Source organism: Rhynchophorus ferrugineus, unplaced genomic scaffold (assembly GCF_030347505.1).
Source record: "Rhynchophorus ferrugineus isolate W39M unplaced genomic scaffold, kcgeb_rfMv2 rfM4, whole genome shotgun sequence".
Taxonomy (NCBI): domain Eukaryota; kingdom Metazoa; phylum Arthropoda; class Insecta; order Coleoptera; family Curculionidae; genus Rhynchophorus; species Rhynchophorus ferrugineus.
In genome coordinates, this window is record NW_027472583.1 from 5,176,294 (window position 1) to 5,199,979 (window position 23,686).

The following is a 23,686-nucleotide window of genomic DNA, read 5'->3' on the forward strand; positions in this document are numbered from 1 at the left end:
GACATGCCCACTATAAATAAAATTGATGCTGTTATGATTTTATAACTTTTAAAAATATAACCTTACATTCTGCACTTACCCTCGATCTTAAATATAGTAAAAATGTATGTTAAAACACCAAAAATAACAATAATTTAATTATTATTACTATAGCATTATTAATATAGCACAAAATCTAAATATTCTAGATTTTTTTGTTGTTTTGACTTGATCGACTTTACCGATCGTCTCGGAAAAAAGTACGGCTATTAGAAATGGAGGGCAATATGGTTTATTCTTTTCTAGAGTTTATTCTATGCAGGACAGCGCGCATGCGCCGAAACCGACTGATGAGTAATGTATCCTAAGCAAAAGTCATATATAAAACAGTGACATATAAACACCTGACTGACATATATATATATATATATATATATATATATATATATTCTTCCTTATTTTCTTTGTTGTTTTTTCTTTGTATCTGCTAAAAATGAATATTAAAAGTTCGTGATTGTTAGCCACAAAGACAATATATATTATGACGCCAGCAAATTTTGCTTTTGCTTTACAAAGTTGGCCAGTTTATAACATCTAATTATAATCAATAATTGTCACTTTCTATAGGAAAATATAAGTAAAATACAAGTTTTCCAGAACAAGGCCCTGAGAAATATTATAGGTGCACCCAGATACTATAGTACTTATTATTTACACGGAGACTTTTGGATATCAACTATCACTCAAGAAATTCAAAACAATTGCAAGTGGGCATGGGGAGGGACTTCATTCTCATATCAATATCGAGATACTACAGCTCTTAGATAACCTCAGAATACGACACAGGTTCAAAACAATTAAACCATTTGATCGTGTGTAGTCTAGTGTTGTGATGAAAACTTAATAGAGTAAAAGGGTCAATACGTAAGAATTATTACACCTGATATTAAAATAATAAATTTTAAAAAACTAATCTTTTGAAAAATATTACAGATATTTGTCAACGTGACCTACCAGCACCAACTGAAATCGTATTTTATAGATTGCTTCGATTATATGTTCTGACGCATCATTCAACTTTCTATATTTTTTTAACGATAGATGAGAATGCAAAATCTGTTCTGGATGTAAAATGAATTTGGCGCTACATTCAACATTATATACTTGTGACGTGCATTGGCTGTTTTATTAAACGAGCTATACGATCGAGTCGAGATTAATCGAATTAACTACTATCGGTAACAGCGAACCGTTCTTTTTCCATTCATCCGAGACGATCAATAACAATGGAAACGCGGGCCACAAAAAACTGTCCACATTTTCTTCTGTCATTTGCACAGAAAACCCATTAGGCCGACCAACATTAATTCAACCTATTCCGCCAGCGGAGCGCAAACACAAAAAAGTGTCAACGATTAAAAGAAATCCTCTCGAGACAGAACAAGTCCGAATAATAAATGTATCAATCCCTCGGGACGTAGACCCCCTCCGCCCCTCTCGCTTTGTAAACGGGATACCGATAACGTGAGGGAGGCCTGGGCCCTCGATATATCTCCGAACGAAAATGATGCATGGGTCCCGAGATGTGAGTGAGGGTTCGTTTTCTTTTTAAAGCTGACCTAATCCTATCGGCCGTCACCTGTCACCCGTTAATTATTTCTCTGTTACAAGAATTAACGCGGGTATCAGAGGCCGAGAACGAATAATTAATATTTACGCGTCGGGGCTTCGAACGTGTCTCTATACGTTCGGCGATGTAATTAGTAGATCGAATGCGCTGAATATGATAAAAGATGATACATGATGGTCAACGGTTTGTGTATTTACAAGTTTGTTGCGATCGGCGATATATGTTTGGTGAATATGCGAAATTACTATATTCAATATGGTATACCTGTTTTACCTTTTTTTAATACCCCCGCCCCCCATTTAAACACACTAGTGACCCCTCTGTAGTCGAAGATCGACAACAATTTATTAGTGTTATAACTAAGATTATTTTCAAATTAATTCATTAGATTCATTAGATCAGATTAATTATAAATAAATATTAATAATATTAATTAATTAATAAAGATAAGTAAGTTTGGTTCTCATAAAAAGTTTATTTGGTCTTTACATTTTTTTATCGAAAAATTATATCGGTTAAATGGTGACCGCCATTCGCTATGCTACTCTCGGCTTTTTTAAGGCATTTTTCTTGACATTCTGCAACATCTGATGCTCAATTTCTTCAATTTCGTGACGATTATTGCCTTTAAGATGTCGAATCGTTTGCGGCTTATTCAGATAAACTTTTGATTTAAAAAAACAGAAAAAGTCTGGTGCTGTTGAATCCGAAGATCTGGCTGGCCACGATAAATCGTCACTTCGCGAAATTAATCTTCGTGGAATAACATCATTCAATAATTGAATTGTTGAACGAGCTGTGTGTGCTGTGGCAACATTTTGCTGAAACTACATGTCATCTACTCCTTGCTTTTCCATTTCAGGTACAAGAAAACTTCGAATCATGTCTTGGTACCATTCAGCAGTAACAGTAACCGCAACGCCTCGGTCTTTTTCAAAAAAATAGGGACCAGAGATGTTTCCAGCATGAATACCACACCATACAGTTGTTTTTAGTAGATGCAATAATGTTTCTTGAAATGATTGAGGATTGAGGATCAAAACCCACTGTTCTGTGGGCTTCATTGCTCATTATCAATTTAGACGAAAAATCTTCAATTTCACTAGATATGCTTAGAATTGCATTACTATACTCAACTCGTTGATCAGGATCTCTCGGTAGCAATTTTTGGTTTAACTGAACTTTGTACGATAACATTTTCAAATCAGTTTTCAAAATTCGCCTTAAACTGTGTGCAGAAATTTATAACTGGGAACCACGTCTCCGAATTGATGTTTCTGATTTCAAGATTCTCAAGTAGCGGGACTTTTGCCCCACCTGTTACATGCTTGTTTATTAAAATAGTGAATATATTAATAAAACCATTTTGAAACAGATATTTTACTTTAGCATGTATAGTATCTTTGCAGGTAGTTCATCTTTAATTTGCCTTCTTTCGTTTATCTACTATTTTCTACTTTGTGTTATATCTCACGTAGGAACTAAAAACTCACCGACAAGTCAGAATTAAATTTCTATAAAGCTATTTTATAATTGTTAATATTCTTTCCAATATTTATTTTAACTCTTAATAAACAAATTAACTTAAATATTATTTATAATAATCGGTTAGTGCTTTGTAAAGAAATGCACTTACTAAAGAAAATTGTCCACATGGTACTTTGTTTGGTTTTGATGACATTAGTAGGTAGTTGTCATAATTTATTGGAAATGATGTTGAACAACTGGATCGATTGGTTATGATTTTAAAAAACGCCCGTGAAATTGCCACAATGCTTCTCTCTTCTAACTGCTCAATGTTGTTATATAGACATATGCGTTTGTAGATGTTGTCCTTCTCGTCACCCATAAAATAGATTTGCAAACATTTTGGTTTGGCATCAGACATTTCAGTCAACAAAGAACCAATTAGATGGTACACTCGGCCCTGAAACCTGAACGTTGATTCAAAATTACGGCCATCTTCATTCGAATTTTATAGGCTGAATTTACAAATTTCCAGTGGCAATATCTTCAAATTCGTGATGGCGTGATTTCAGTATTATTTATTCGTAATAAACATTCTGATAAATTACATCATTGTAACTATCTCGAATTGTTTTCGTTTTATCCCCTAGTGAAAAAAAATCTTAATGCATACACACAATTTGAAATAAAATTGATTAGAACGCAATCTACTGGTTTATGGCTAAATTCAGCCGTAGAAGGACAAACGGGCGAAGGTCTTTGAATCGATAACCGAATTTATTAAACCATCATAACCTGGCGGTCGCCGATAAAATAATTAATTTCCTCTCAATTTTTAGCCCATTTTACTTGGCGCAGTTTTATCGATTGTGGGACCTCCCCCCACCCCCTGCTACCGCAACGATCCCCTACGTAATGGCCCTAGGGGCGAGACAAGGGAAAAAGCGCGGGGGATTTCGAGGAACACGAACGCCCGCGAAGAATTACATCCGATGCATTTTGGAAACGGTCGGGTAGTTATGAGGACCCGTCTAGCAAAATTTGTTTTGCTGGAATCCCGGCCGCGTTTCCAGGTGGAGGATTTAGGAGATTTTTGTCGTACCTCGTCGCGGTCGGCTTTCAAGAATACACAAATTGAAATTCCGCGAATAGCCTGCGATTTTATGCGAACTACGGATCTGAAAATGGGCTTTTAAAGGATTTAGTTTTGTATGTTCAGCTCAAAGATCACGCAACTCTGTTGTTGAGTTATTAAGAAGATAAAACAATGTTGCAAATAAAATATAATTTATTTTCTCTCTTCTGTGTGTTAATTAATGCACAAAGATGAGTTTTTTAAGTTTAAATGAATAATATGAAAATATAGAAAATGAAATATGTAAAATCGCTACGTAATTGTGAATAGAATTATGAATTGGTTAGAAGTGATTTATTCAAATGTAAAATATAAAAACCAGACAGTTTTGGATAACACCGATTCCGCCATCGGGCCCAACTGATGATTATAATCACGGTATATAATAATTCTATTGTTCTTGATTCTTGACTTCCATTCTCAATATCATTTTTTTCTTCTTAATTCTGATGAAACCTTGACTCTTTCGAATTCATGTTCTTAGTTCTTATTCTAATTCTTTACTATTGACATTATACTGTTTCTGGTCTTGGTTCTGTAGCTCTTCCATTCATTTAATTCTGTTATTATTTCTAATTGTGTCGTTCTCTCTGATTCTGTTGTTAATTATGATTCTCATTCTCGATGTATGTATCCTATTTCATTATCGTGTCTCCTAACTCGGGTCATGGTGTTGGCTGGAAAGATTGGTTCAAAAGACTATCTTCTGTATCTCGGTTCATCAGAATTTCGTGGAGGGAAAGACTCTTCCGACTAGGAACTTCTCATGCCAATGGAACACGCCATGATGAGTCCTACCATAAGGGGGGTCCTCTATCATGTCTAACTTCTGACGCGCCTTATCACACAAAATAATATCATGAACTATAATTGTTGTTTTCTTCTGTTTCTCTCGTCATGCAAACATCTCCGATAAAAAATTAGTATGGGAGCTGGACCAGAGGTAATCACGAGAAGGCTACAAGATTTGCAGACCACCTCTAGAAAATGTTTCAACCCCATACAGTGGATGACGTTAAATCATTACCCTGTGCCCTTGGACAAAAAGGATGACATTTCCTTTTGTCACTTTGACGAGGTTAAGGAGGAAATAAAAAATTGTTTTAACGCGAAAAAGGCACCTGATTTTTGCTATATATTGAAAATATCATTGGCAGATGTTAATCATTGGAAGATATCAGAGAAGTGTATTGGGCCCAGTCCTTATTTGCTGTACACTCGGGACTCCAATATTGGAAAGAAGTTCGGAATAGCTGCAAAGAATACTTGAACCAAGATCATAGAAGGCGATCTAAATCTAGAAGGCTAAGAATGTTTGAGGCCAGCTGCAACACCGCAAACTTCAGCGAGATTTAAAGGAAAATATTCGTCACAAAGTCCTGCGGCACCAAGGCTAGTGTATTAGCTGAGAAGTAGATGATGATGAAAGAGCACATTGTCATCACCAAAGAATCACAATTTTTCTTTATTACGTTTATGATTAAAAACATAAAAAATAGAATATAGGTAAATTTTAATAAGCCCAAAAACACAAAGTATCATATTAAGTCAAACACAAATAAGAACCTCCTGGTGATATTACTTTTTGTGTATGTTTTATCTGTTATTTTATAGTTATATGACCGGTTTCATAGTATGAAAAAGGAACATATTTTTTCATAAAAACAAATAGTTGACATTACTCGTTGAAATTGAATTAAATATTAGTAAGTACTATTATGTTAGTACGCAATTTGCAAGCAAGTATTGTCTATTTTTAATAATTAAGAGAGAATGAATTATTTAAACAAAAAGGCCGTATTTTATCTTTATTAAGCGATAATATATAGCTTCCGTAAAATGAATTAAAATTTTACTACAATTATTAGACAAAATTACTGAAGTTTGCAATTCACATATGCAAATGAAAACGTAGTGCACAGATGTGACATAGAAGTGGTACTTTTATATAACTAACAATATCTACAACACAAAAATAAGAAAATATATAAATTTGCTCAATATATAACTTGACTGAATATATACTTGTTGTAATTTTATAATTTCATTGAAATAAGAGAGGCTTGAAAGTTTATAAGAGCGCTTGCAATAGAAATACTTCAATAAGTACTATGTTGTTCTACGAAATGTGTGCTAAATATACTCTAACCTATTATTAAGTGCTTGTGTGTTTTATGATCATTTTCTCATTTCAAAAAGGTATTTATTGAATACAATTGGTACATTCTATATTAACCAAAATATTTTTTTGTCATTTTATATAATTTTTCCTATTTTGTCATTATAGTGACATCGTGCTAAAAGAACGATGTCGATTTGGCAGTAATCGACAGCATTTTGTTATTCTTCAGCACTTTAAGGTCGTGTGCCGTGTCAGTGTATCTTAAGAAGTAGTAATCAGAAGGAGCTATACCTGGCGAGTACGCTGGATGTTGCAGAAATTCTCTTTCGAGCTGCAATACATTGTTGTAACGGGTGACTGACCGTTGTCATGCGAAAGGGTTACTTTAGGTCTATTAGTCTGTATTGTTAATCATTTTTGCAATAATATGTCGTTCACTTTATTCGGTTAGCGTTGATGCATAGTAAGACATTATAGCTATGAATATTTCGCTTCAGTGTCGATGTGAATATCTTTAGAATTAATGTATAGTTACTTGCGCTTTGACTTGGTACTACTACTTCTCATCACCAATCACAACATCATAGAAAACATCTGGAAATGGTTGATTCATCAATTGCAATGCTGAACATTCTTTCAGAGTTTGAGTTCAATAAGTGTTCAAATGTATTGTTTTGGATTTTTTTTGAACTTCCAGTCCTCTATTTGTCAATGTCATCAAAATTGTCACTTTTAAGAGAGTGAACCGAAAACCGAAAATTGGGTTATGATGCAGCAACATCATCATTCGATTATAAAAGTAGTTAATGGTCTACAGCAGCATGTTTCTTCAAACCAGACAACAATAGTAATGTTACTAGCACCAGGATACGCTGAATAACTCAATAATTAACAGATCAATTTGTTTAATAGTTGTTTACATTAGTATTGGTTGTGGCTTACGGGACAAGAAGGCAGAAACTCGTTTAAACTATGAATATAAACATAGTCTTATTGACATTTTGTATTAATTTAATATGATTCATGACCTTTCAAACCCGATAGGTATAAAATTACGTGTTGGAATATAATAAAAGATCAATCCGATTCTAATAGATTTTTTATTAAGATCACAATTCATTTTTAGCTACAGATTTTCGATGACACTGACACTACGAAGACGTGATAAATCTGTTTTCCGCGCCTTGTTTTGTCATCTAGAAAACTCCGAGCATATTTCCTTCGAAAATATTTAGAGGTCAAGACAGAGGACACGCGAGATCCTTATCGGTATTTTATTTTTCGACAGTTTCCTCACACTGTTCTGCGTCTTTGCCGATTTTTCCTCCTTTGGGTGGCTAAAGTCTTGCTGTTTTATGAAGTCGACGATGTGAGTGGATGGGTCTGTGTTTTCCCCCCAACTCCAATTTTTTTTTATTGGGGCATCAAGTAAAGCAGCGATGATTCAGTGGTATAATTTTATTTGCCAGACAGCATGAATCATTTTGGGAACAGAACAAAGGGTAATATTTAAGTTTAAAAGTTTACAATAAGGCGATCCACGACGTTTATTATTTCTTGAGTTAACAGATGGGTTAGGGGAAAATACTTTCGAGTTTTTTCTTACTTTTCTCGAAGTGAGTTTAATGAGTGAGTTTAAGAAATGAGAATACGGTGGATGAGGAAGGAATTTGCCCAATTGTTAGATTTTTGCCATCGTTTTCCTTGACTTGTGACACGGTGCATTGTCTTGGTGAAGCAGCACTTTCTTTTTCAACGGTTCAATAACGCTATGTCATAATCGCTGTTGATGATCCTTTTTCAGGATAGTCAATGAAAATTATTCCATGCGCATCCCAAAATACAGACGCCATAATCTTGCCAGTCCCACGCTTTGGAGCGGGTTCATCGTATGCAGTCCACTCGGATGATTGTCGATTGAACTTTGGAGGGAAATGATGAAGCCATGTTTCATTCATTGTCCCATATCGACCCAAAAACTCGGGTTTATTACGCTTGATCATCTTCAAACACTGCTTCGAATCATCAACTTGTTGTTTTTTTTGTCAAAAGTGAGCTCTCACTTTTCACAGAGCTTTCTTATACCCAAATAATCGTGAATAATATGATGTACACGTTCAATTGATATCTTTAGAGTGTCTGCTATTTCATTCAATTTCAATTTACGGTCATTCAAAATCATTTTGTGGATTTTCTCAATGTTTTCGTCGGTAACAACCTCTTTTGGGCGTTCACTGCGTTCATCGTCTTCGGTGTTCATTTCACCGCGTCTAAATTTAGCATATCAATCCCTCATGGTTGATTTTCCTGGGGCAGTGTCAGGAAACTCGGCATCAAGCCAAGTTTTTGCTTGAACTGTATTTTTTCCCTTCAAAATATTTTATCAACATACGAAATTCCTTTTTATCAATTTTTTTCACAATGACAAAAGTTGCTTCACTCAAAATGCTATAATTCACAAACTAGGGATCCGATAGCTGTCAAATTTATAAACGCATCTTTTGAGGGTTATGGCTAACTAAGAACCTATGGATGTAATTCTAGTAGCGCCATGTGTATGCCAGGCCCGGAACTTTTCAATTGACCTATTATAACGGAACAGCATCACCATAGTTTCTTTTAGATACTTTTTGATGGGCTTCAGTTGCAGATTTTTTCAGACCACAATAAAAGTAGGAAATGTTGAAAATACTATTTTGAGTATTCTATGATTAGCGACTGTACGCACTTAGTTGATACTTTACAGATCTCGCTGATAAAGTGGGCTCAATAATATATTAATTTAGTTTAAAGATATTTGCTATTTCCTTTTTATCAATTGTGTTATATAGCGATTAAAACATTTTAATTTATGTACAATAGAAGCAATTATGAAAGTGATTTATTTATCGTTAAGAAACATGTACCCTCCAAGGTACGTCGCCTTTAAAATAGTGAATGTTCAGGTATAAAGGAGATTGGGTAGGTTTTTATCGGTGTGTTATTTTCCCACCCGTTCTCCCCGACGCCCTTTCTCTTTTTATCTCGAGCTCGCTCTCCTTCTCCCTCCCTCTCCCTCTCTATCCTGATCTTTCCTATCAGAGACAGCCAGAAATGTGATGTTTTATTAAATCGAGAGCCGATCGGTCCGCGTTTTCGTTCTCCGTCTTTTTTCTACGTGGGCAAGCAAACGGCGGGGGAGGAGGAACCGTTTTCACTTTCTGGTCAGTTTTATTTATTTCGGTCGATGAACAATGGGCGCATTACGCTTTATTGCGTTCTGTACGTCGATATATAAATCAATTTCGATTCGGTTTGCTGTAATGTTGCAGGACATACGATACATCTGACGTGAACATACAGAGGCGGTACGATACAGGAGCGGTTATTTATTTGGGTTCGAACAATAAAATATAGCTTTTAACCTTTGGAAACGATATATATTTATAAGCATTGTTAACGTTTAATGTTAATGTTATTATTCATTAAGACCATGTAATAGGTATCGGGAGATGCATATTTACATATGAGTGAGTACATATGAGTTTTTAAGGTTTTTAAAAAAATTTTAAACTAAGCTATATTGAGATATATCTCCACTTATGCCAAAATATGATGTATTTTGATCACTTCCTAGATAAGAAGCGGATCTTGAAACTCATTTTTAAATAATTAACTAACAAGAATGTCAATTCATAATAACTTTTACCCAATATTAATTGACAGGTAAAATGATCCTTTAATTTTGTGTAATTCAATTTTCACTTCAACTATTGGCCAGCGCTACATTTTCTCGACTTCAGGCAATTTATGGATCCCATCTCGAAAGAATGGTGTATCTTTTGAAGCTATCCACTTATTGAACCATTTTTTTTGGTATCTTAATAAGTGAAGCGCTGGTCACAGCTCACGATTGATATCATAACATATAAATATAGGTATATCTGAATAAATAGTAATCAGAAGAAGCAAAGTTTGGAGAATACGGGGGTGGGGTAGTACTTCTTATTTTAATGTTCCATCTATGTTTTCATCGGTTTTGCAACATGTGGTCAAGCGTTGTCATGCTGAAGAATAGCACTGTTGTGTTTTTGCTTGTATTCCGGCCATTTTTCGCGCTGCCCAAAGAATACAAAAATAATAATATATAATATAATATAGTTTGGGTTCCGTTGGGTTCTTAAAATTAAATTACGTACAAAACAAATCTAATTTGTTGCTCAGTACCGTCTTCAAAGTGATCAGTTGATATTAGTTAAAATAATATGATAAATAGGTTTGGATAGCTAAATTGTGTGTATACAGTAGAATATAAAATACGTGTAGTAGATAAGTTAAATAAGGTTATTTTTATTTAGTTATTATAACGTTTATTATGTACATATTTTATATTAAAATGTTTTTTTTTCTATTAAAAATCTAAGTTTTATTTTAGTTTATTTTTTTATTTTTAGCGTGTTCCTTATTTATTTTTTGTCGGTTCAATTTTTTTGTTAAAATATTTTATATTCTAATTGCAAAATACATGGTGATGTATTCATCCCACATCAGTATTGTTTGTCAAGTCATGCAAGTAGAACAGAACAATAGTAATACATTTATTTTATACATTATAAGATGTGTGAAGACTTGTAGTAATCCCCATTAAAAACTGATAATATATACATTTATATTATTTGAAACTGTCTTATCAGTTCTATCACATCGCTCATAACCAAAACGTCTTTAAAATAATCTTAAAATTGTTGATTCTTCACAGGATATACTTACAAACTACTTTACTAAACATTTCTTTTTCTCTTCTTTTTCAGGTACGTGCGCTGAATAATGCAAAAGATCTCGGGGTAAGTCTGAGGCATTTGTTTCGTATGCGCATAGAAACAAACGCGCTCCCAGATAAATCTTATTTGCACCAGATTCTCTTCGTGTTCGCCATTTTGCAGCTCGCCCGAAACATGTAGATTTGCCAAATCTCGGCAGGCGTCGGTTTTTATTTCAGCCAACAGTGGTCCCCCACCCTCCACCTCCGTCTTTTTCTCCCCTTACGGCGAGGAAAATGTTGGAATTGGCTTGTATTATTTAAGGACGCAGGTTGAACTATGTCGGTTTAATGACATTTGAGCTTCGTCTATAAGCTGGCGGGCTGTTTCGTTAATAGTTTAATAGATCAGCGTTGTTTTTTATTTATCAGATTCAATTCTGTACATATTGATGTATTACTGTGATAAAAAATGGCATTCTAATTTCTAAATAAGACACTCATAAGTTTGTAGAAACTTTCAAAGAACTCCTAGCTATTACAGTTGTAATTGTATAATTTGTCACATTTGTCAAGAACAAATCAAACAAAATTTCATTTGAGTGTAAGTTACTCCCAATTAGTGTGAAAATCACGCCAAAATAAGTTATCAAAGTTATAAAAACTGGGTTGAATTCAACTTAAGAAAGCGGGGCCTTCATTTAATAACTAAAATAAATTATAAACAAAGGAATTAAGGGAGGACTATAAATTAATTTTAAATGATTTACAGCAGACGATGTTACTGTGTATTAAACTGTATCGGGTACGTTTGTAGCTAACTTCATATGAACCTTTCGTTATCATTTTCAGTGCGTTGAAAATGTCTGAATTTGTATCGAGCACAATCGTATTTGCTGGAAGTTTTAGTTTTTTACTTCATTTTGAAGAAGAAGGTGTCTAAAGGTCATTGAATCGCGTGTGAAGTTTGAAGTTTGTGACAACCATGCTCCATCGATTTCAACATGTGAGTACTGCTTTAGGCTTTTTAACAGTGGTGATTTTGACGTCAAAGACAAAGACAGTCAAAAATGGTCAAGGCGAAAATTTACTCGGTGTAACCATCAATAGGGATCGCTATTGACTACAACTTAATTGAGAAAAGCGGTCGTAATATGAGCAACGATACAATATTGTAGTTCAGTTTGACAATGCACGATCACATATTGGAAAGCCGTACTTGAAATATTGCCTTGCCCAAAATATTTTGTGGCCTAACAAAATTTTACTTTCTGACCATTATTGTTTGGATCAATGTTGATCATCTACCCTGCTGTCAATTCTAATCATCGGTTACATGAAGATTTTCGTAAATTTTCTTCCTATAGGGTAAGGGAGCAACTGACAATGCTTTTGATATCAAGATGTGAAAATATGCGAAATTAGAGGGTGAGGTGGTTTTTCTACAGTTATTTTCGAGAGCTCCCTAAATTGGACATTAATTATTTTAAAGTATTGAAAAATATTTTTCATCGTTTTCTGTATACATATTCGTTAATGTAAACTAATTTGAACCAAGTGTAGCTCACGTTTGATTGATCGTTGAATCGAGAAAACGTGTCAAAAAGTATTATTTTGAAAAACATCAACAAAAATTAAAATATACGATATATCTTAAAATTACTGCTGTGCTCTCATTATGGTAAAATCGAGGAGTGAAAGAGACAACTTAAAGATTCATTAACAATATAATAAAACAATTATGAGATACTATTTTGTCTATAAAATTAGTCTCAACTTGTTGGCCTACCAATTGTACTATTTTATTTTGTACATACTTAATTTTTCTCTATGGCTCCATGCGTAGACGCAAAAACATCGCAGCCATCTCGGCCTTAAGAAGCCTTAAGCCGAAATTTTAATTCTAAGTATCTTAATCAATATTCTTTTGTTTATCTAAATTAACCCCTATATAAACTTTTAATTGACGGCACTTTACAAACGATTTTTTAAAGGGCAACAAAATATGGCTCTATTTACTCATATATTGAATAGTTTTGCATTGAAACGTTTCATGTAGTATAATCACATTTATCTTTAATGTAATTTTGCCATCCTCCCTTTTGCACACTTTCGGTTTAAACTGTGGGTAATATTTTCATGGTTTCCTCTGGTTTTTTATTTCTGCCTACTGGATACACAACACTTTTGAGAATGGAGATACATTATAATCAAGTAATAGTGACTATAATTAAGACACAAAAATACTGAGCGTTACAAACGAAGTAAAACATATCGCGTTATATAAATGATCCAATCAAATGCTCTGGTGAGATAATTCAAGACAACGCAAAATATTTCCTCTGTTTCGCCTATTTAAGTTAAGCCTCTATGTAATTCTCTATGAACACGACTGCGCGTCATCTGTCATAGTCTCCTCGTCGCGACGGTGACGGATGGGCTCTGAATTCCGGGGCGGGAGGGTTGTTGTTGTTGTTGGGTCTCTGCGTGTCGCCGCTAATTTCTGGCAATCGGTTTAACTAACCGGGGTCACAGCTAACGCCCCCGGCCCGATGGGGCTTCGGCACCGGCCGACCAAGACCAGATAAATTAAGGAGGGCCGAGAGTTTACCGGAAAGTAAAAGTCTCTCGGGTTCCGGGAGTGAAATTCCCGGACGGACGGGACGGGAGCGGATCGCGCCCACCGAATATCGAGCGACGCGAAATCCGGACTGTAACTTTTCTCTTAATTAAAAAAACGTCGACGGGCGACGGTGAGGGGAGGGGGGCGTTCGGTGTCAGAGACGGGGGGCGATGAATAAAAGGGGTCGGTTGAACAATGGTGTCTTCGATATTGTATACCCCGGGAAAGGTCGGAATTTGCAGTTATTAAAAATATATACAGTGGGTGTTCGAAGGACACATCAAAAATAATGTTACATTGTATATTTCAATGCCTATTGTATCAGCTACTGGTGCCAAACAATCATGAACAGTTACAAGATTGAGCAGCATGCCTAAATGATCCAGCCCTATTATCAGAATGAGCGTTGGACCATAATTTTGACCGAAAAGTAGTTTGTAGTTATGAGACACGCTCATTTCTATTTTTTTTTTTGAATAGAATGTTTCAAGTTTCATTATGCGTTTTTACTGATCCTTATTGTCTCGCCTGACTGGATTGACAACTTTGATCAATGTTCTGTATATTAGCGTTCGCTTTTTATTCTTGATGGTCCTTTCTCCGTTATTGGTGCGGAAATTGAAATCCTGAAATATAAAAGGCAATGTTAGTATCAACTTTTTTTAAAAAACTAATAATAAAAATAATTCTAAAAATTAATAAGGACGACTTAAGAGACTTTTGGTCGTACAGTTCATTTTTATCTCAATCTGATTTACAATGAAATTTAAAGGCCATTCTTCGAATTATATATTTCTAAAAATCAATAAGCCTGACTTCATATATTATTGATGTTGCTCTATAATTCATTTTAATATCAGGTCCTGTAAATCTAGATAGCAATCTACCTATTATCTATTTCTAAAAAATATATAATCGTAAAAATCAACAACACAGTATTAAGAGATTGATGTTGCTTTACAGTTCATTTTGAGCTCAAATCTCAAGACCATCACGACGACGTCTCGTTCTCTTTTCTTTTCTCCGTCCTCTTGTAATAGTACCACTTCCACAGCGCTACCGTACTTCCTCTACCTAACCTAATATCCTTTCAATTCTCAAAGTATTTCTTCAACCAGTGTTTTCAGTTCTCGTGCAAATTCCTTCCAAAAATAGTAGTGAGTGTTCTGACAAATAATCGCAGCGGCAGCCACACATTTCGCCCGACTGACCGACCCGACGAACAACTCCTACAGAAGGTTAGAATGTGGCGTCATCTATGTCAGACCCAGCAGTTGGAGTCTCAAATACAGTAGTTTTGATAATTCGTTATCTGAATAATTACCAATTAAACATTTTTTTTGTGAGACAAACAAAAAACATCCAACGCAGATATCTGGGTTGTGTTCTTTTAAAATAATGCCCCGGTCCTAATTAAAGCAGAAAAATACTACAAAAAAAAAGAAAAACGCCGCGGGGGCGGGACGAGAGAAGTCGACATGGCAGCCGAGATTGTTAAGTTGCAATTGTTCGAGGAGGCGTCGATGCCGTCGCAATTGTTAGTTGCGAAACAGCGCCTGCTTTAATTAAGAAGTAATTTCGTTGTGCGTACTTTTTCAATGTTCATGACCATGCTTGATTATTAGCCGAGGTATAGATCCATATGACAGCTGTTTTTAAATTAACGTTTTATTTCAATTCTAACTTCTGATCTATAAGGTAATTTATTTGAACCAACTGGTTATACGGCATATATAAATAAGTGTTGATAATAGATAATTTAGATAAATTGATAAATATAACTATAATGAAAATACCGTAAAAATATTGGTAATATGCATTTAGTTTGGGTCCCAAATCTGGAAATATAAAAGGCAATTTTTGTATTGTCTATTTCTAAAAAAAGCTAGTAATCTTAAAAATCCACCTTAAAAAATATTAATGTTTCTATACAATTCATTTTGGTCAAAAACAAAAGCATTTTTTAAAATATTTGTGTTACTCTACTATTAATTTTTGTATAGAATCCTGAAATATTAAAGGCAACCTTCGTTTTATCTAATAAATGTATTTAAATAACATGGACACCTAAATTTATTACTTAGTTTTTTATTCACTTATTTTTGTTTATATGTTAGTAGATATGTTAGTATCAAAAGTATCGTCACAACTATCCTCATTTTGCAATTAATGAGAAAAAACATTAGTTAATGTGATAAACTTAAAATTACTATTACTGTAAAAAGTAATTAACTAATAGTCAAATATTAATGGAACTTTATTGACTGCTTTTTCAAGGAACATTTGGTTTTCTCGAGAAGGACTATTGTTTTCTTGATGAGGCATTTCAGTCAATATTAGGCTTCCACCAGGTACTGTTTAAGCTTAATGAATATATTTAAAAACCCTTTAAAATACTTAATAACGATTTTATTCGAAGATATTTTCATAAATTTTATATAAATATACTTTATGTATTTTATAATTTCGTAAAATATAAAATATTTGATTAAGGTTACAGTAAACTGAAGTTGTAAAATTTATGTAGTCTTTGTCCGGTTATATATTTCATCCCTTTAAAGATTTTGCAATTTCTACAAACTCTCAAGAAAATATTTTTGGGCTGTATACTTTTATTTTATTACACACTTATTTTTATTAAATTTTTTTTTAAATAACCGTAATCCTTCGGTACTACTTTTCCTTATAATAATATGTTCGTATGTTAGGTCGTGGAATGGGCACTTTGTCTTCAATTAATAGAGATTGTAGAAACCAGAACATCTGGAGAAAATAGTGAAAATTTACATTATTCGACAACTATCTTAAAAACGTATCGGATGACTCAAACTACTTCAGTGCTTCTGTGTACTTGTCTATTGTCCATTAAAACTCAATTGCTCAGATTATCTATGAACCAATGAATGCAGATTTAATTGTTAAATTAGTATTTTCGTGTTTAGAAACCATAATGATATAAATGGAAGTTTGAAGTATATTTTGCATTTAATATGAAGTTATTATAAAGTGAAATGAACAAGCATATATTATAGCAAAAGTTCATTAAAAACGCATTGAAATTTATGTGGTATATATTGTGATAATTACTTAAACGAATGATAGATCCTGAATTGGTTTGTTTAATGTTACTAGCGAACCTTACCCTGGCTTAGTCTTAATCTTGTGACATTGTTGTGGAATTAATTATAGACTTTGATACAGTTTTGACCTAGTTTCCGTTTATGGATTGTTGCAGAAACTAAATGCATTTGGGTCATTTTTGAAAACTAATCACCAATAATGAAAAGTGTATCATATACGATGATATTATGTTGAAAGGATCGTGATTGAATCCCGGGAATCTTCACAAACAGATGCACAAACAGATGCCGCATTGATGCCGGAGGTGGTGTCAAATTTTAAACAAATTCATCATTGTCTTACCAAATCATCGGACTATCTATTGTCAACGACGATTATTGCGACTGAAGCAGGTGATTAAGAAAGAAAAATATATGACATTGTTCTACCACATATATTTTTGGTAACGGAAAAAATAAATAGATATTGCCAAAAAAAAAAAATTAAATCAGTTTTCTTCAACTCAATATTTGTATGTTTGCTTATATGTAAATTTTATGAATTTTGCAAAAAGTGTATTTTTATTGAGGTTTTAACAACTCTCTACAATTTTAACAGTATAATTTTAATTGGGTAAAATAACGGTAATGACATATTGATATATAATTAGAATAGACATTTATTATTGGTGCCGGACACAAATTACAGTTTCAACATATTTTACAGTTGCCCTTGTAAAGCTAGATCTGTTGTACATTCTATTCATATCAAAATAGTTTTATGTCCAGAATAAATAAAATATGTTTTTTTTTTAATTTAATTTCTAATAGTCGGCATACTTTGCATAAACTGTATTGTGAATTTATGTAAACATCTTCCATTAATGGATATGTATCTAGGACAAGATACAACTAAACTGGTGCCAATATAAACGCATTTAAGCGTTTTCCTTTATAGTTAACGCATCGTATTTAAACTCCCTTCAGTATACAATTTTACTTCCATATAATCAATATACCTATCTTAAATAATGGTTGGGTTTACTCCATTATTCATCTTCTTCTAAAATCCCGAAATATGAATATTCTTATTATTATTTTCGTAATAACTAATAATTCTAAAAATCAATAAAAAAATATTGGTATTCCTCCAGAATAAATGTTGTTTTGAAATCCTGAAACGTAAAAGGTAACTCTGGTATTATCTATTTCTAAGAAAACTAATGATTCTGAAAATTAATAAAGTCGCTGTCAAGAATTATTGGAGACGCTACGATTAATTTTGGTTTCAACTTCTGAAATACAAAAAGAAATCTTCATATCACCTATTTCTAACAAGCTAATCATTCTTAAAATTTATAAAACCTTCTTAAACATTGATCTTCTTGTGTTGTTCCGTAATGTATTTTGGTTTCATATCCTGAAATATAGGCAATCTTCATTTTATCTATTTCTAAAATACTAATAATTCTAAAAATCAATAAAACCAGCTTAAAAATTACCGGTTTTGCTTTACAATTCATTTTGGGCTCAAATCCCGGAATATAAGAGACAATCTTGCTATTAACTAATTCTTACAAAAACATAATCCAAATCATCAAGAAACTCATACTAAAACATTATCAAAACAAAATGCGTTTTGGTCTCAAATCCTGAAATATAAAAGATAATTGTTTCTAAAATTTGGCACGTGTCTTGACGGTTTTTAAGTTCGTTCTGTGCTCACGTTAAGCAGCCCAGATTAGGAGACCAAAATATAACAAAATAATGTAAAGCCTAACATAAAAATCATACCAACACAAAAACATATCCTACAAGTTATACTTTACATAAAGTATTATGTGATTTTATGTCCCAAATTTATTGGATATGGGTCTAGGACGAGATACAACGGAGCTGGTGCCAATGTAAACACATTTAAGCGTTTTCCTCTACCGCCAGCGCGTCGTATCTTTCCATTCCAGCAGTGACGTAGTTGTACTCTCTTCAGGGTTGAAATATTTCAAAATAACATACCCTAAATAGATGATAATTGACGAAGTTGTTACGCGATAAGCGGTCCCGGTTCCGCAAAACCAATTCCGCACTGTGACCCGGCCGTAGTTTCAAATTACGTCGAAATTATCGTCTTTAAGGCGGTACGTGCCCCCTCCCCTGAAACCCTAAAAACCTTCGCAGATGCCCCCCGAAACATCGCATAACTGTTGAAAGCACGATTCGCCGCGGCTTGTTTTGGGCGATTTTATGAAAATGAGATGTCTACGTATGCTGGGAAACAGACAGAATGCGGAGAGAATGTCTACACTATCTCGCTCGTTATTATGGTTCTCTATGCGGGCCGGGCGACACTGGCAACTATCATTTTCTTTTAATAAGAACACTGATATTATTTATGGCTGTGCTGCGCGCTCCAGCTCTAAAACCCGTGTAACATTTTAAATATCATTTAGCGCCATTATTTCTTTATTAGTTCTTTGATAGATAACAATTTAATTAGTTAACTTACTTTAAGTCTTAAACCTATTCTAAGTTATATTTAATTTTTCTCTATTAAATTAAAATCATAACTTATTAAACATCCTGAGTGATAAGCTCTAGTGGTCTAAATAGCGAATTATGATTTTAATAAATGGACAGATATCAGTTACAGGTTCTTGTATGGACAAACTAAAATTATTTGAATAATTTTCAGTATTTCTTCAGTCAAAAAACTCTTCTTGCACATGTAAATATTCGTCTTCCTTCTGGGCCAGTAGTTGTGAATACTTATGCTACTTCTTATGTTATAAATTAAGAATGGAATTCACATTCGTATCGACTTCATACATTCTTCTATCGTATGAAAGTAAAAAAGTGAAACAAAATTATTTTCGCCAAATTATAGCTGTTCTGGAAAACGAGAAGTTTTTTTACCTTTTTTTTTGCTTTTCGATAATTACTTAAACGAATGTCAGTTGCCAGAATTGAATGAAGATTGAAGGAACTAACAGTGAAACATGGACCTAGTTTCCATTTATGAATTGCTGCTGAAATTTAATGTAATCGGGTCACTTTTGACACAAATGATCATCAATAATGAAAAGTGTATCATATACGATGATATTATGTTAAAAGCATCGTGACTGAATCCTGAGAAGCTTCACAAACACATGCAAAACCCGCATTGATACCAGAGGTGGTGTAAAATTTTAAACAAATTCATCATCTTGCGACATTAAAAAATTAAATTAAAATATATTAATTATAAAGTAAAATTTTAGCATTAATTTAACCTTTGGTAAATGTAAAAGGTCCAAAGTATCGTAATGCCTATTCGTTTAATCCAGTTAGGTTAAGTGTTTGAAAGGTAATAATCTATAGAATATTCTCTGTCTCTCCCCCCAATTTCCTTGAGCGCCGGCTATGGATTGATAATAATAGTGATCGCTGTTTTCAAGATACTGCAAATTTCTAGTTATGGCCGCTAATACTAAAAACTGCTACTTAGTTCACGTTGTTTTTGTTTTCATTCAATCAATCAGTTCAGTCAATTTTGGAGTCATCGATTATAAGTGTCCTATCGTATTCTAACAAAATATTGACAATGTGACAGATGAGTTGTATTCCCAAGTGTTACATTCTAAACTATCAAAACAAAATAGTCATAACTTATTACACATCTTGAGTGATAAGCCCTAATGATCTAAATAGCGAATTATACAGGATATATAATAGCGAGATATCAGTTACAGGTTCTTGAATGGTCAAACTAAAATTATTTGAATAATTTTCAATATTTCTTCAGTCAAAAAACTTCTTCTTGCACATATAAATATTCGTCTTCCTTCTGGGCCAGTGGTTGTGAATACTTATGCTACCTCTTATTTTATAAATTAAGAATGAAATTCACATTCGTATCGACTTCATACATTCTTCTATCGTATGAAAGTAAAAAAGTCAAACAAAATTATTTTCGCCAAATTACCTCTGTTCTGGAAAACGAGAAGTTTTTTTTACCTTTTTTTACTTTTCGATAATTACTTAAACGAATGCCAGTTGCCGGAATTGATTGAAGATTGAAGGAACTAACAGTGAAACATGGATCTAGTTTCCATTTATGAATTGTTGCTGAAATTTAACGTAATCAGGCTATTTTTGAACCAAATTATCACCAATAATGAAAAGTGTATCATATACGATGATATTATGTTAGAAGCATCGTGACTGAATCCTGAGAAGCTTCACAAACACATGCAAAACCCACATTGATGCCAGAGGTGGTGTCAAATTTTAAACGAATTCATCATCTTGCGACTTTAAAAAATTAAATTAAAATATATTAATTATAAAGTAAAATTTTAGCATTAATTTAACATTTGGTAAAAGTAAAAGGTCCAAAGTATCGTAATGCTTATTCAATGAATCCAGTTAGGTTAAGTGTTTGAAGGTAATAATCTATAGAATACTCTCTCTCTCTCTCTCCCCTCCCCCCCCAATTTCCTTGAGCGCCGGCTATGGATTAACAATAATAGTGATCGCTGTTTTCAAGATACTGCAAATTTCCAGTTATGGCCGCTAATACTAAAAACTGCTGCTTAGTTCACGTTGTTTTTGTTTTCATTTAATCAATCAGTTCAGTCAATTTTGCAGTCATCGATTATAAGTGTCTAACTTATACTTGGGCAATCGTATTCTAACCAAATATTGACAATGTGACGGATAAGTTGTACTCCCAAGTGTTAAATTCTAAACTATCAAAACAAAATAAAAATCAAAATAATCATATTATTATAATCCCCTTAAGAAGATTTTTCAAAATTTAAATTATTTTCGGAAATCTAACAGTTTTAGTAACGTGACATCTGAACCAATTTACTTGCGATTTGATGTGATCTTCCTCTTCACATTCTTCTATCATATCAAAGTGAAAAAAGGGGAACAAGCTTATTTTCGCCAAATTACAGCTGTTCGAGAAAACGAGCAGTTTTTTCCCTTTCCTTTACATTTCCCAATATTTTAATAATAGTAAAAATTTTAACTTGTTAATGATTGCCGCGGTTTAGACGTGGCGTCACTAAAAGAGCTATATATAACGATGATATTAAAATTTTTAACAATCTTCTTAACACCGTAGTCTTTAAGGATTAAGCTTGTGGAAACAATTGACTTTTTCAAATTGCTACATGGGAATTTCTCCTGAAGGAAGACACGTGGTCCTCTTTTCGATCGATTTTGATTTATTTAGTTTAATTTTTTAGCCCAGAAGGCAACTAAAGAATAATATATTTAGTTGTTTGCATTTAGGTATTTGTACAAAATATATTTAGGGCCTTACCAAGATTTGAATAACATAGACTAAGATCATACTAAGCAATTTAAAATATAGAAGACATTAAAATGCTGTGCCGAGATTTAGAAACACATATGCACTGCAGCACCAACAGTAGCATATTGCTTAAGAACTGAGACACTCTCGTCGAATAAGTAGTAGTGATCGCTGTTTTCAAAACATTGCAAAAGTCCAGTTATGATCGCCAAGTTCTAAGGATACGGGATCATTATCGTTTCGCGCTTTGGCAAGAGCAGTTCTCCAGTTTCTAACGAAGAATCCTGCAGTCCACATTGTTTTTCCACGTCATCAGTTCCAAATTTCGTAGCGGATTCTATGCAAATATTGGCAACGTTAAAGACGATCTGTAGCCCGAAGTGTTACGTACCAAACAATCAAAACAAAATAAGAATCGCCCATTCGTAGATCAATAATGGAGAAGAATGCGTTTAAGTCGTCGCGTTTGTCATGTCATGCCCAATGACGGACGCGCGTCCTAGTAAACAATTAGAGCTTCTCATTTGTCCCAATCAATCGCTGCAATAGTGGGTCACGTGCACACGTGCTCTTGTCCCCCGTCGTCCCCCGCGCCCGCTGCACCAGTCCGCCTGCGCCCGGCCTCCCTTTCGCGGCGTCCGCGCCGGCTGCAGGAAGCGCCACGGTCGTTGGCGGCCTGTCGAGAGAGCCCTCCTCCCGTGCTTCAGTGCGAGTCCGCTTTCGGGACGCTTCGATAGTTCGCGTAGTCGTGGTATCGTCGTCGTCGTGGTGGACCACCGCGTCATCCTCACGGTATCGACCGCGGCCTTGAAACGTTGTCGGGTTTCTAGTTCAAGGTAGTCGGGGAATCGGGGCCGGCGTGGGGCGCGCTCTCCCCTCCTCGTTCGCTCCCCTCAAACTAAACAGGGGCGGAAGGGAGTGAGAGAGGGTAATCGCATCGGGGATCGGTGTATGTTTTTTTTTCTGCTCTTGTTGGTTCCTTTTCCGCAATTTCGGCGGATTTGGCCAAAGGTAGGGCTGCCTGGTTGATGGACCAGCAAATTAAATGGGACCATTAACCCAGTCAAAGAGAGTTACAGCTTCGATACGGTTTTGCTGATCTTTCGTGTTGTCTCTTTTTTTTAACGAAGATATTTATATGGTGTGGTTTAATACTACTCGTAAAACATCAGAAGTTTTAATCAACAGTATAGTTGACATGTTGATAATACAAATTTTTGGAGGCAATAAAATAATCATTCTTACTCTTAACATTGCAATATAAAACAGGTTAATATTTCCAGTCGCTGAAAAATGCAACTACGATGTCGTTACTCTAAGAAAAGTTTTGAGTCTTAATTGGAATTCTCTTATTCGTCAAAAAGTAAAACTAACAAAAAATAAAAATAAATAATAGTCATATGGCGAAATATTTAGACTATACTTTTAATGACCCTGTTTAGAGACATGTGATTGTGCGTACTCATGAAGCATTAAAATATATTAATTAAATAAACTAGTATTCTTTAATAACAATTGCAATCTACTAAATTCGACGACAAAACTTTAGCACATTATAGATTTTTCATTAAAACTCGCAATAGAAATATTTTTTCAGTATTTAGATACCACAATTCAAGTCAACATTA

General features: G+C 34.0%; 2 protein-coding genes across 7 annotated transcripts in view; both read left to right on the plus strand.

The window, feature by feature from the left end:
- The window catches only part of CASK (peripheral plasma membrane protein CASK), a 244,720-nt gene that overhangs the window by 74,359 nt on the left and 146,675 nt on the right, over nucleotides 1-23,686 (plus strand). The gene's annotated exons all lie outside the window — the stretch shown is intronic.
- Nucleotides 15,173-23,686, plus strand: part of LOC143195678 (uncharacterized) — a 33,235-nt gene continuing 24,721 nt past the window's right edge. The window contains exons 1-3 of the mRNA XM_076403074.1: nucleotides 15,173-15,231; nucleotides 17,013-17,079; nucleotides 22,608-22,894. Of these exons, the coding sequence (XP_076259189.1) occupies nucleotides 15,173-15,231; nucleotides 17,013-17,079; nucleotides 22,608-22,894 (413 nt within the window). The remainder of the gene's footprint in view (nucleotides 15,232-17,012; nucleotides 17,080-22,607; nucleotides 22,895-23,686) is intronic.